This window comes from Peromyscus leucopus, chromosome 1 (assembly GCF_004664715.2).
Source record: "Peromyscus leucopus breed LL Stock chromosome 1, UCI_PerLeu_2.1, whole genome shotgun sequence".
In the NCBI taxonomy this organism is placed as follows: domain Eukaryota; kingdom Metazoa; phylum Chordata; class Mammalia; order Rodentia; family Cricetidae; genus Peromyscus; species Peromyscus leucopus.
In genome coordinates this window covers 114303529-114318482 of record NC_051063.1, presented here as the reverse complement: position 1 = coordinate 114318482, position 14954 = coordinate 114303529, and the positions used below count along the sequence as shown (strand labels likewise).

The 14954-nt window shown below is 40.3% G+C and overlaps 1 protein-coding gene across 1 annotated transcript in view; it reads left to right on the top strand.

Annotated features, from left to right (window-relative positions):
* Dlg2 (discs large MAGUK scaffold protein 2) overlaps positions 1–14954 on the top strand; it is a 1876145-nt gene that overhangs the window by 15627 nt on the left and 1845564 nt on the right. Inside the window, exon 2 of the mRNA XM_037207364.1 lies at positions 14754–14885. Coding sequence (XP_037063259.1) covers positions 14754–14885 — 132 coding nt within the window. The remainder of the gene's footprint in view (positions 1–14753; positions 14886–14954) is intronic.

Sequence of the window (14954 nt, the reverse complement as noted above, 5' to 3'; positions counted from 1 at the left end):
TTGGACGTAATGGCTTCTAGTCCTGTCCATGTGGTCACAAATAAAAGGAGGATTTTCTTCTTTTTATGGCGGGACAGTATCCATTGGATAGCTATACTACATTTCCTTCCCTTATCCATCAGCTAACGGACACCTGTTTCCTTCTGCTGGCTATGGTGAGTTGTGCTGTATTGAACACGGGAGTATGAACGTCTCTGACATAGTGACTTCATTTTTTTTCTTTTTTTTTTTTTTTTTTTTTAAGATTTTGTTTATTTATTATGTACACAGAAGAGGGCACCAGATCTTATTACAGATGGTTGTGAGCCACCATGTGGTTGCTGGGAATTGAACTCAGGACCTCTGGAAGAGCAGTCAGTGCTCTTAACCACTGAGCCATCTCTTCAGCCCCCGTGACTTCATTTCTTATGGAAGTATGACAAGTAGTGAGGTGGTTAGACCATAAGAAAGTGACAGCTTCAAGTTTGTGAGGAAATTCTGTACTGTTTTCCGCCACTCTACCGATTTGCACTCCCACTAACAGTGTGTATGAATTCTCTTTTCTCTACTTCTTTACCAACACTTGCTATTTTTAGTCTTTTTGATAATAGCTCTTTTTAATGGTACAGTGGTAAATAGATCATTGTGATGCTGATTTTTGTTTTCTTGAGGATTAGTGGCACTGAGCATTTTCTTATGTATATGTTGGCCTTTTGCATAACTTCTTTTGAGAAATGTACACTTAGATATATTGCCCATTTTAAAATTTACCATTTACTATTTTCATATTGGGTTTCTAGTGTTACTCACATGTTCTGGATACCAACCCCTTTTCAGCTATATACTTTGCAAATATTTTCTTTTCACTCTGTTGACTATTTCCTTTGCTATGCAGCCTTTTAGTGATATGATCTCATTTGATTATTTTTGCTTGTATTTGCTATGGTTTTGATATCATAAAAAGATTCCTTGCTCTTTCCAATGTCCTGAATGAAGTTTCCTGTGTTTTATTCCAGTAATTTTATGGCTTTGGTCCTATAAAGTATTTAGTCCATTTTGAGGTTATTTTTTCATGTTCTAAGAGATAGGGGCCTACAAAGGAATCTCATGGACCCCCTAAAGATCACAGACTATTGGTTGTTCTACACAATGTGATGGTAAGGTCCTATCGATAAAGATAACATGTACTTATGTCATTGAAAATGAAATGGAGATGTTCAGCTGATTCCCAGCTAGAAGTTTCACCTTTGCTGGTTAGCAAACTAGCACTCATGGTGCTGGAAGATACTCTGCACACTGCCAGAGGAAAAAGGTAGTTATCAGTATTATCCAGCTACGAACCCTGTCACCTACAACAGAGACCTGCCTCAAGATGTACTGGCACAATAGTGGCCCAAGTGTTATGGGAGTAACCAAACACTCTTCGTTGGCTTAAAGGTCCACTCAATTAGATAGAACTCATACCTGACACTGCTAAGTGGCCAAGAATCTGAGGTTAGATAGGTCATGGGCCTAGGGAAAAACCTCCTACTATTATTGTGCTAAAACAACACAGCAATAAAGTAACTCCTAATGACAGATTGCCACACCTGTAGATCATTGCCTTGTTCAGCTCTCATCGTGAAGCTGCCTGCAGTAGAGGGGAATGAACACAGAAATCCTCAAATGTGCAGTGTACAAAGATGGAGAGACTTTGAATCACCCAATCCTAAATGGATGTCTTCATCAAACTTCCCCTTACTGTTCAAGGATCTGCTCAGAAGAGGGGTGAAAAGACTGTAAAAGCCAGAGGTAATGGATGACCTCAAGGAAGCAGTGTCTTCTGAACACAATGGGACTGAAGTACATATGAACTCATAGGAGACTATGGCAGCACACATAAGACCAGCACAGGTTCAATCCAGACAGGGTCCCAGGACTGAGAGGGGCAAGTAGACACAGGGTCCCATCCCTAATCATGAAAGTTTTTTTTTTTTTTTTTTTTTTTTTTAGTTAATACCTGCCAGCAAAAGTAAAGCCAGTTTTCTTCAGTGGAGGGTCACTGGGTGTATTAACCACACTCCAGGGCAGACTCCATGCCCAGGAATAGTTGGCCAGCACAAAACAAGCTCCATATCCTTTGTGTGTGTGTGTGTGTGTGTGTGTGTGTGTGTGTGTGTGTGTGTGAGAGAGAGAGAGAGAGAGAGAGAGAGAGAGAAAGAGAGAGAGAGAGCGCTTTTGCTTTGTTTTAGCATTTTTTGTTTATTTTTTTCTTTTCTGTTTTTGTAGGTTTTTTTGAGAGAGATCATAAAATTGGGTGGGTAGAGAAGTGGGAAGGATCTGAGAGGAGTTCATGATCAAAGTGATCCTGAACATGGTCAAAATATATTGTATGAAAACTAATAGGACACATATGCACACCATTCCCAAAGAAATAGGGACCTAGTTTCCTTCTACATGTGGGTACTCTATTTTCTTTTCTTTTCTTTCTTTCTTTTTTTTTTTCCAGACAGGGTTTCTCTGTGTAGTTTTGGTGCCTGTCCTGGTTCTCACTCTGTAGACCAGGCTGGCCTGGAACTCACAGGGATCCACCTGGCTCAGCTTCCCAAGTGCTGGGATTAAAGGTGTGCGCCACTGCTGCCAGACTTTTTTTTTTTTATTAATTTTTAAAATTTATTTTACATGCCAACCACAGTTTTCCCTCCCTCCTCTCATTCCACCCCTCCCTCCACCTCCTTGCTACCCCCTCTCCACTCCTCAGAAAGGGTAAGGCCTCCCATGGGAGTCAACAAAGCATGGCATATCAAATTGAGGCAGGACCAAGCTCTTTCCCCTGCATTAAGGCTGAGCGAGGCATCCCACCATAGAGCATAGGTTCCAAAAGGCCAGCTCATGCACCAGGGACAGATCCTGGTCACACCGCTAGGGGCTCCACAAAGAGACCAAGCTACACAACTGTCACCCACATGCAGAGGGCCAAGGTTGGTCTCATGCAGACTCCCTAGCTCTCGGTCTAGAGTCTTTGAGCTCCCTCCACGAGCTTGGGTCAGCTGTCTCTGTGGGTTTCCTCATCATGACCTTGCCCTCCCTTGCTCATATAATCCTTCCTCCCTCTCTTCAACTGGACTCTAAGAGCTCGGCCCAGTGCTTGGCTGTGGATCTCTGTATTTGCTTCCATCAGTTACTGGATGAAGGTTCTATGATGACAATTAGGGTAGTCACCGATCTGATTACAGTAGAAGGCTAATTCAGGCACCCTCTCCACTATTGCTAGGAGTCTTAACTGGGGTCATCCTTGTGGATTCCTGGGAGTTTCTCTGGCACCAGGTTTCTCCCTAACCCTATAATGGCCCCCGCTATCAAGATATCTCTTTCATTGTTCTCCCTCTATGTCCCTCCCTCAACTTGACTATCCTGATCCCTCATGTTCCCATTCCCTCTCCCTTCCCCTCAACCCCCGCAACCCGTCCCAGTTTACTCAGGAGATCTCATCTATTTCCCCTTCCCAGAGTGATCCATGCTTCCCTCTTAGGGTCCTCCTTGTTATCTGGCTTCTCTGGGGCTGTGGATTGTTGCCTGATTATCCTTTGCTTTACATCTACTATTCACTAATGAGCGAGTACATACTGTGTTTGTCTTTTTGGGTCTGGGTTACCTCACTTAGGATGTTTTTTTTTCTAGTTCCATCCATTTGCCAATGCAAATTTCATGATGTCATTGTTTTTTAGTGCTGAGTAGTACTCCATTGTGTAAATGTACCACATTTTCTTTATCCATTCTTCAGTTGAGGGGCATCTAGGTTGTTTCCAGATTCTGGCTATTACAAATAATGGTGCTATCAACATAGTTGAGCAAGTGTCTTTATGGTATGATGAGCATCCTTTGGGTATATGCCCAAGAGTAGTATCAGTGGATCTTGAGGAGGTAGATTGATCCTCAGTTTTCTGAGAATCTGCCACATTGATTTCCAAAGTTGCTGTATAAGTTTGCACTCTCACCAACAGTGGAGGAGTGTTACCCTTTCTTCATATCCTTTCCAACATAAGCTGTCATCGGTGTTTTTGATCTTAGCCATTCTGACAGGTATAAGATGGTATCCCAGAGTTGTTTTGATTTACATTTCCCTGATGACTAAGAATGTTGAACAATTCCTTAAATGTGTTTATGTGTTTACACCTTTTGAGATTTTTTTTTTACTCTTTCACAACTGAGACTTTATTGGTTGAGTACACAGACATTTCAATTCTTAAAACATGGACCCAAACTCTAAGAGTCATACATTGTGTTCACGTACCCAAAAGAGCCATGTATTGTTTCTCTTTGAACTTATTCCAGTGATGTTCCATCCTAAACTTGGCAAGTTTTCCCTAAGACCTCACATAACAATCAAATGTTCACAATCCTTAATTCCACTGACTCACAATTTTATGCCACATACAGTACATATTCAAAATTTCAATCTTTCACAGCACATTATCACAATTGTTAGGAAAATGGACTGCCATGACCAGAGACAGTTCTGACAGGGCAAGGACCGAGGAGTGGTTTTTTTAGTTGAGAATTCCATTTAGATCTGGGCTATTCAATCTCTTATCACCATTTATTGAAAAGATTGCCTTTTCATTGGTGCATATTATTAACAGTTTTCTCTCAAATCAGTTGGCTATAGACTCATGGGTTTTCTTAATTTCAAAATTGCTTTTTTATTCTATAATATTGGTTTATGCAGCTATGTTTGTGTTACCATGCTGTTTTGATCACTATGGCTTCACAGTATGTTTTGAAGTCAGATAGTATAATATCTCCTGATTCCTCATTCCCACCCCCAGTTTTTTTTTCTAGCAATACCTTTGGCTGTCTTTTAAATTTTGTAATTTTGAATAATTTGAGAATGGCTATGTGAAAAAATGTCACTATCTTTTTTATAGCAATTATATTGAATCTGTACATCTCAATGGGTTATAGGGACAATTGTACAATGTTGATTCTTCCAACCCATGAGCACTGGCTATCTTTTAAGTTTTTTCTTTTCCATTCCATATTTTTATTAGTGTTTTCTAATTTTCACCATGGGAACCTGTAGCTAGAGTTTTCCTGCCTGGCTCACAGTCAGGACAAATCTGTCACCCATCAGTCCCACAGCAGCTCAGACCCAACCAAGTAAACACAGAGACTTATATTGCTTACAAACTGTATGGCTGTGGCAGGCTTCTTGCTAACTGTTCTTATATCTTAAATTAATCCATTTTTTTTCAAGACAGGGTTTCTCTGTGTAGCTTTGCACCTTTCCTGGAACTCACTTGGTAGCCCAGGCTGACCTCGAACTCACAGAGATCCGCCTGCCTCTGCCTCCCGAGTGCTGGGATTAAAAGCGTGCGCCACCACCGCCCGGCAAATTAATCCATTTTTATAAATCTATATCTTGCCACGTGGCTCCTGGCTTGCCGGCATCTTCACATGCTGCTTGTCATGGCAGTGGCTGGCAGTGTCTCTCTCACTCAGCCTTCCACTTCCCAGAATTCTCCTCTCTCCTTGTCCCGTCTACTTCCTGCCTGGCCACTGGCCAATCAGTGTTTTATTTATACAGAACGATATCCACAGCAGGAACCTTCCATATCTTTGTGTGATGGCTAATGTTGGATATCAATTTGACATACTCGGGGAAGAGGAATCTCAGTGGAAGACTTGCCTCCATCAGTGGCTATGTCTTTGGGCATTTTCTTTAATAGTAACTGATGTAGGAGGGCCCAGCCCACTGTGGGTGGTACCATTCCTGGTCAGGTGGGAAGGTAGCTGAACTGACAGAATGCTAATAAGCAGTATTCCATTCCTCCATTGGTTTTGGCTTTACGCTCCTCCTTTGAGTTCCTGCCTTGGCTTTTCTTCATGATGATTTGTAATTGGTAAGTCAAATGAACCCTTTCCTACAAAAAGTTTTATTTTTTAAATGGTGTTTATCACAGCAACAGAAACCAAATTAGAATACTTTGATTGGGTTTATTTCTAGATTCTTTATTTTTCATATCTATGTTTTCTTATCCTGTATCTCCATTTTCATTTGTTTCAAGAAAATTTACATTTTCTTACTGATTTATTTTTTGATTTATTGCTTGTTCAAAATTAAACTGTTAAATTTCCATGCATTGGTATAGTTTCCAAAAAATTTTCTTTTTACTGGCTTCTTAATTGCATTGTGTTCAAAGGAGAAAGCATAATTACAATTTTTTAAAATTTGTGAGACTTATCTTGTGGCTTGTCATATGATCTGTCCTGGGAAATGTTCCATGTGATTATGAGAAAAAACGTCAGTAGAAGCTATTGGAGTCATGTCCTATAGATACCTATTATGTCTATTTGGTCTTGGGTCTAATTCAACTCTGGCATTTCTTTGTTGACTTTTCTTTCTGGATAATCTGTTTACTGCTGAAGTGGAGTGTTAAACTCCCAGCTATTATGATATTGGAGTTGAGTGCTTCTCTTGGCTCTGTTAATATTTGCTTTTTGTATTTGTGTGCTCTAATGCTGAGTAAACATACTATGTTTTGCACTATTTCCTCCTGTTAGATCTATGTTGGCTTGACTGGCTTGGAAATTGTTGTGTTGATCAAACTCCAGAGTGGTAGGACCAAAGGGGGTGTACCACCACTCCCAGCCTGACTTTTGACTTTCTTGTATTGTATATTTGTGTCCTGTAGGATTGAGAAGTTTTATGTTATTGTTTCTTCAAATATATTTTCTAACTGCCTGGCACTCACACATTCTTCTCGAGCACCAATAACCTGAATATTTGCACTTTTGGTGCTGTCTCACAATTCTTTGGACTCTATTTTTCATTCTTCAGTCCATTTTTATCCTTCATTTGTGCGTTTTTATCCTCCACTTGTGCATTTTCAAATAGTCTGTCTTCAGAATCACTGTTTTTTTTTTTAATTTGAAACATTTCCCCTCTCTCCCCCTTCCTTCCATTCATCCCTCTCATTATCTCTCCCTCCCTCCATCTTTTCTTCCTTCCCGTGTGTGTGTGTGTTTCCATGAACATTTGTGGTGGCCAGAGGACAACTTGTGGGAGATGGTTCTCTGCTTTCATCATGTAGATCCTGGGGATTGAACTCAGGTTGTTAGGCTTGGCAGCAGACACTTTTTGCCACTGAGTATCTCACTGGCCTTGATTATTTCTTCTGTCCTGTCTAGCCTGCTGTTGATGTCTTCTTTCACATTTCAAAAAATTCTTTAGTGTATTTTTTGTGTCATTAATTTGTGTTTGATTTATATTTATATTGCTTTTATCTCTAAATTTCTCTTAGATTATTCAAACATTTTTCCCTTTTGTCTTCAATTTCACTGAATTTTCTTTAAACTGCTGTTATAAATATTCTATCTCAAAATTCTCCCATGGTGAGTACTACCTGGTCAGTTTCTGGCACCTTATTTTAAATATTTTGTGAGGTGATGGTCTCCTGAAAGTTCCTGAAGCTGGTTGGCATAGATATTATCTTAGCATAAGAGGATTAACTGTTCATTACAATCCTCCCACTGTGAATTTCCAGAAATTCTAAGTAGGGGTTGCTTATTTTCTCTGAGCCTATAATCACCTCCACTATTGAAGCACTGGATGGTGTCCAATTTGAAATTTGCCGGGCGTTGCCACGGAAGTGTGGGCATTTCAGTCTAGAGGGCAGTCAACCCCAAGTTTGCCTCTAAGACAGCATTGTTATATACTTACTGTTTACAGTGCTAGGGAGAATCGAGCCTTGAGCCATCCCCTTGCTAGGCAAGGGTTCTGTTACTGAGGTATATCTAAACCCTTGGTTTTTTGAGGTAGTATCTTGCAGTGCAGCTCAGGTTAGCTTACATTTTCCATCCTCTGTCCTCCTTTCTCGGCCTGTGGAGTTCTGAGATGACAGGGGTGTGCCACCATACTTCTGGAAAGCCCCCCTAAGGAGCACTCTGTCTTTACAAGCTTCTCTCTTAGGGCCAGGGTAGGACAAGATTCCTTGTTTGCACTTACCAGCCTGCAGCCTTGCACTGCTGATTCTGTCTGGCTTTGGGCAGAGTCACCATAGATGGATCAGTCTCTGGGTCCTATCTTAAATCCGTAGCTATCACTGTCATTTAGCCATATTATATCCGGAGCCCACAGCCCATCAAGAACAATCTAAAAGTGGGCAGAACAAAGGCACACACTGTTATCAGCTTCCACTTGTAGCCTGGTGGCCTAAGACTACTACAACCATCACAGGTGATGGTAGTTGAGATAGAAGTTCCATAGATTTCCCCTAAAAATAGACTGTAGCTTGAGTTTTCCTGCCTTGCCCACAGTCAGGACAAATCTTTATCACCCGCCAGTCCCACAGACGCTCAGACCCAACCAAGTAAACACAGAGACTTATATTGCTTTCAAACTGTATGGCCGTGGCAGGCTTCTTGCTAACTGTTCTTTTATCTTAAATTAACCATTTCCTTTTATCTTAAAGTAATCCATTTCTACAAATCTATACCTCGCCACGTGGCTGGTGGCTTATCAGCGTCTTCACATGCTGCTGGTCATGGCGGCGGCTGCAGCGTCTCTTTCTGCCTTTCTGTCCTTTTATTTCTCCTCTCTGTTAGTCCCGCCTATCTTTCCTGCCTAGCCACGGCCGATCAGGTTTTATTTATTGACCAATCAGAACAACTTGACATACAGACCATCCCCCAGCACAGCCAAGTGCAGACCATCTCAAACACCTGCACTCAGGCCCATGGTCCTAATCATCCTCTATACGGACCTGCTGGGTAACGCCACAAAGAACCCAAGAAGGGCTCCTACAGGACATACAAATTATCCCACAGCAATAGACTGTTTCGGAGGCTCTATTCACAGGTATGCCTTGGGGTGGGGGCTTTGAGGATCTGCCCAGTGTTAGGTTTCTCCAACCCAAACTGATTTACAGGGCAAAGCCTTATGCCCACAACTCCATTTTATCTGTTAGCAACTGCCCACCCTTCAAATACTTAGGCTACCTAGACTGATGCTAAGCTGGGTCATGCTTGAGTTTCACATCTGATCAATTTCTGGGTATACCAAGACTCACACTCCAACTAGTAGTGGTTCAGGATAAAACGTGAGTCATTCCTACTGGGATAAGGTCTCCATCTAGTGCTGGAACCCTATCTGTAAACACTGGTGTGGTAACAGCTGTGCTGTCTTAAGCTGGTGAACAGGTCATAAAGACACACTGTTGGTCACAAGGTTGATGCTAATATGAGTTACACCTGAGTGTCATAAACCCACAGGGACCTGTGTAGAATTCAAAAGAGTGTGGGTATGCACACAGCCTCCCTCTAGGGTGAGGAATGCTACAGGACAAAACTCTCATTTGTTCTACTGATGTAGAGGTCTCTACAGGGTCTTCATTATAGTGGTGAGGTTGGCACTGGGCTCTAATCAAAGCCCTGAATTAGCTTTCTATCCCTGGTCTATCTACTAACAGGTTGAGGAGTGGGGCCAGAGGCAGCGGGCCACCTGATCTAACAGCTTCAGTGGTTCAGCCTGTGGGTATTATCCTGGCAGTGGGGGTCATAGAGCTTTGCTCAGAAATGTATACACTGAAGTAGACACAAATAAAAAAAGACCCAGATTTCAAATCAAGTCTTAAGACCTGCACTTGATTTTCTTTCCTGCCTCCAAATAGGATGTGTTTCTATCCTCACAGAGCTTCTTGGAGCTAGGGCAGGTGTAACATGGGCAACTCTTCCTTATTGCCTTCTTTAAAGTACATATTCATTTTGTTATACTGAAAGCACTCAGTTTCCTTAGCTGTTGTGAAGGTATTTGTTGTGTGAAAAACTTTCCAAATCGTATTCCATTGGAGAATGAGCGCAGGAGGGTCTGATTCTTTTTCTCCACCCATGATGATATTTTTTTATTTTTAGCTTTGTCTTTTGAGACAGAATCTTACTACATAGCTTAGACAGATTCTAAATTTATAGGTCTCCTGTCTTTGTCCCCAGAGAGCTGGAGACACCACTGTAGGTGTGTGCATTGCTGCACCCGGCTTTGCACTCTTAGGGAGAAGGGAACAAACTATGCTATGTCTTCCTTTATCCATCATTGCTTAACTGAGATTCTCACTTTTTTTTGAGATAAGGTCTCATTATAGCACAGGCTGGTCTCAAACTTACTGTGTGTGTAGCTGAAGATGACCTTAAACCTTTTGGTCTTTCTGTCTGTATCTTCCGACTGCTAAGATTGTAGACATATGCTACCATGCCTGTTTAAAAATCTATTTTATTCATTCTTTAAGACTTTCATACATGGTTTCACTATATTTTGATCATGTTCTGTTCCCACATTCCCCCCCAAATCCTCCCAGATCCACTAACCTAACTGAGAAATGTTTTAAAAAGTATTCAACATTCTTAGCCATCAAGGAAATAAAAATCAAAACCCTGCCTGGTTTCATGAGATACTGAGCATCAAATCCAGGGCTCATTTTATACTAGACAAGTGCTCTGCTGACTACACTATATATCTCCAGGCCCGGATTCTTACCTTTGTAAAGGGAGTAGTCTTGAAATCCCCCTCCCAGCTAAAGTGATAGATGAAAGATGGAAGTGGAGGACTAAGCTCTGGCTATCTGATGGAAGAGTGTGTTAGGCAGAATTGCAAGGCCTTGAGGTAAGAGTATTCTTGGTGCATTTGAAAAAGAACTAAAACCACTGTGGTTGGAGTAGGTTCAGCAAGAGGAGAAGTGTAGGAGTCAAGGTGGGCATGGTGAGTCATACATCATGTATGATGGTTGGAGGATCATGGATTCTAGGCTTGGGCTACATAGTGAGCTTGAGGCCAGCTTGGTAGCATGGGAATTGGAGGCCAGCCTGGCTTATGTAGTAAGTGGAAGTGATGAAGAAGCGATTTCCTTCATGATATAAGAGGAAAACAGAGTGCTGCCCTAGAGATCATAATGAGTTGGAGTTGGCACATTCCAAATTGTAAGAGCTGAAGAATAATGGGCCTGTGGTGGCAGAGTGCACCATGAGGAAATTACATAGTATAGAATGTCTGTTTACCTCATGGCTGCTGGGTAGTGAAGGACAAAGAGAAAAAAAGTAGCTGGTGTCCCAGTGTCTCATCAAAGGCATGCCCCCCTGACCTGGTTTATTCCAACAATGCTGGACCTCTTTAAGGTTCCATCACAACCCAGTAGTGCAATGGGCTGATGACCAAGCCCTTAATATGGGGTCAAATTGTAGCATTTCAGAACAAAACTATAGGACCAACATTTGTATTATGACTACTCATTCATCGGTTCCATCCCCAGTAAAAATCTGGCAAAAACTAATAAAAAATTCTTGAGAGTCAACAAACAAAATTGATAATAAAATAACACACCTTGTCCTTACATTAGTAAACTTTATAATAAACTCATGTAAGTGTCTTCAGTAGTGCAACAGCATCAGAGGCTACTGTTGGGTCACATGAGATGACTCAAAACTGACCACTGGCTTTGTGAATAAGGAAATGAGAGATGACAGTGACAGTGACTCTTTTGTGAAATTATAGTCTGATTAAAGTAGTATACAAAACAACCAAAGGAAAGGAAAAATAGACAGTAAACATTTCATGGAGTTTTGTTATTGAGTGGGTTAGCACTGTAATTAGAACTGGAGTCAAATATTTTTAAAGTCAGTGGTTTGGGCCACAGAGATGGCTCAGTGGTTAAGAGCACTTACTGCTTTTTCCACAGGACCCCAGTTCTGTTCCTAGCACCCACATCAGGCGTCTCACAAATATCTGTTTCTCCAGCTTCAGGAGTGCCAATGATTTTGGCCTCCATGGGAACCTGCACTCAGACACACACCTACACATAATTTAAAGTCATAAAAATTAATCTATAAAACAGGTCACTAGTATTTTAGGTTATTTATATGCTGATGGGAATGACTGAAATAATAAGAAACAATGATGATAGAACAGTATTCTGGGGTGTAGATATGATAGGATTAAAGGATAGATTATTAAATCTACTTTTAAAGAGCAACAGCTTGTTTGAAATGTTTTATAATGCTATGGATTTTAGTTTATTGATACAAATTTAAAGTTAATTTTGTTACACTGTATGTATATTTCTATTCTTGTTTAAAGTATTTTGTTTGTGCAACTCATTTAAAATTGTAATGTACAGTTGAGAAATACAGATTAATAATTTGTCATTTATGATAATCAAACTTACAGTCACATTAGTTAAGTTTTCTAGGTATACATGGGTATATTTCAATTAGGTAGGTAATCTTCAAATACTTCAAAGACCTACAAAATATGGCATTTAAAATTTTTTAAAAACTTAAGACTTTCTGGACAGTGAGACACATCTGCTCCTGGCAGCACTGATTTACTTCAAAGAAAAAGATGGGCATCAAAAACACTCTATATGGAGTTTATCTTCTTGGCAAAAATAGCCATTTGGGCAAGAAACTGCTCTTGCCTGGACTGCTTGACAAAATGTTTTATGGACTGGACATGCAGGACCCATAGCAAGGTGACCACTGAACTTTACAAGGCAAGATGGTCCTTCAGGTTCCTGCTTCACAGAGAAGACTGTCAGACATTCAACAGGACAAAGAGAAAAGATGACTGAGAGACTAGGCTTATGGGCTAAAGATGAATGACCCAATGTTACAGAGGAACTTTGGGTAACTGTCCAGGCAGGCAACTGTCTCTGTCATTTCCAGAATTTTAGAAGTTGCTCACAATGCATTTCCTGTTTACTTAGGTATTATTATATTCTTCTGGGATCTTTGATGTAGTTAGAGACTAGATAGTTATAATTTTCCTTGGTTATGATAAAAGATAAATTAGATATAAAACCTTAGACTCACAAATATAGGATAAGTAAAAGTTTTCTTCTTTAATTTTACAAAATACAAATAAACTAGATATTGTAACTGTAATTCTTGCTTGATAACTGTTTTGTTATATGTAATTTTAATAGGTTAAAGTTAAAACCTTCTTTTTGTTTAGACAGAAAAGGGGAAGTGATGGGGAATGTCTTTCTGTATGCTGCAAATATGTGTTTCTCTGATTGGTTGATAAATAAAGCCGTTTGGACTATGGCAAGGCAGCTTAGAGGCAGGCGAGAAGTTCAAAGAGAGAGACAGGAAGAAGGTGGGAGAGATGCCAATAAGTCACCCAAGAAGCATCATATAGTGGGACACAGGTAAAGCCACGGAACATGTGGCAATACATAGATTAATAGTTAATGGGCTAATTTAAGATATCAGAGCTAGCTAGCAAAAAGCTTGAGCCATGGCCATGTAGTTATAGTTAATATAAGCCTCTGTGTGTTTACTTGGGGGACGCGAGTGGGAGAGATTTGTACTGACTGCTGGCAGGCCGGGACACAGGTAATCTTCTGGTTACACTCTGGAGTAGGTAAGAAAGTATAAAAACGATCTATAGTAGAGGATTTTACTTTTGATAGAAGTGTAAATATTTCATCCATAGTAACAGATGGCCAAAATATGAAACGGTTTCACTAAGTCAATATATGCTAAGAGTTTGTAGCCTGTTCGGACTTACCGTGAACTAGGAAGTACTATTAGCTGAGAAAGGTTGTGTGTGGGGAAAGAACTGAAGAGTTCAGGAGAAAGGAAGTTGTGTTCAGAAGTAAAGCAATCAATAAATGTTAATTGTTATTACATTTCAAGTGTATTTCACCTATGTGCAAAATGTGTCACTCTGGGTATTTCCAAGGAGTTTTTCCTGAGAGGTGAAGATAATAGTTATGATGTTTTATTTTACATTACACTATATATACTCTGAATGACTACAGGATTTGTGTACAAACTGTTTTTGAAACAGGGGAGATAGTGTTTGATTTTAACCATCAGAGATGGCTCTAAGAGAGAGAAAAGGAGAAAGAGAGAGAGAGAGAAAGAGAGAGAGAGAGAGAGAGAGAGAGAGAGAGAGAGAGAGAGAGAGAGAGAGAGAACATTTGAATGAGGTCTAAATTAAAGAAAGGTAGGTTTTCAGTTGGCTTATCATTTGCTTTCTATGTAATAGACATTGGGCTGAGGATTATTGTTTTTACTTATTACTAATACCTGTGAGGAAATGGGAAGTTCAGAGAGGTTAAGTAACATGCTGTAGTTCATATGTAGTGGCTAAGTGGGTTTCATGTCCTAAGTCAATGAGCTCTTTCAATAGAACACTGATTCTGGGGTGAGATAGTGGTAGTGGGGGGAGTATCTTAGTACAGGGAGTAGTAAGATGTGTGTGTGTGTGTGTGTGTGTGTGTGTGTGTGTGTGTGTGTGTGTGTGTGTGTGTGTGTAGAGGGAAGTGAGAAGGGAAAGTAAGTATGATTTGGGTACTGTGTGCTTTTGAAAGATATGACACATACACTGGAAAATAAGGCAGAAGATGTGGGTTGCAAATTCACGGAGGGGAGGAGGCCTTAAAGGTCATAAAGGATGTCTGACATTATTTCTAGGCAGTCATCAATTTACTATGGTTCTTTTCTCTTTATCAATGGAGTCACATTCATTATGTGAACATCTGGCAAGCAGTGTATTTTTGCTTTGCGTTGTTTCACAGTTGCAGATTCTTTTGGAAGGTAAGACTGTAAGAAAACCAAAGTGGGCTTTGAGATCAGCACTGTGTATAATTATTAATTTCATTTGGCAGTTCCTGGAGTAGATGATCACTTTGCTGAATTATTTGTGTCATGAAATCAGGAACACAGCTATAACATAGATGAGTTTGATCAATGGGTTTCTCTGGGACCACATGGTGGACTTTAACAACTGTGTCTTTCAGATACTGATCGAGCTTTGTTGTTACTGGAAGAATACTGCAAGAAACTAAGAAAACCTGAGGAGCAGCTGTTGAAAAATGCTGTTAAAAAGGTGATGAGCATTTTTAAGAGCAGCTTGTTTCAAGCCTTGCTAGGTATGTATTACAGAAATTACTTATGGTCTTAATTACCAGAATCAGGCTACATATTTTTGAATAATGTCC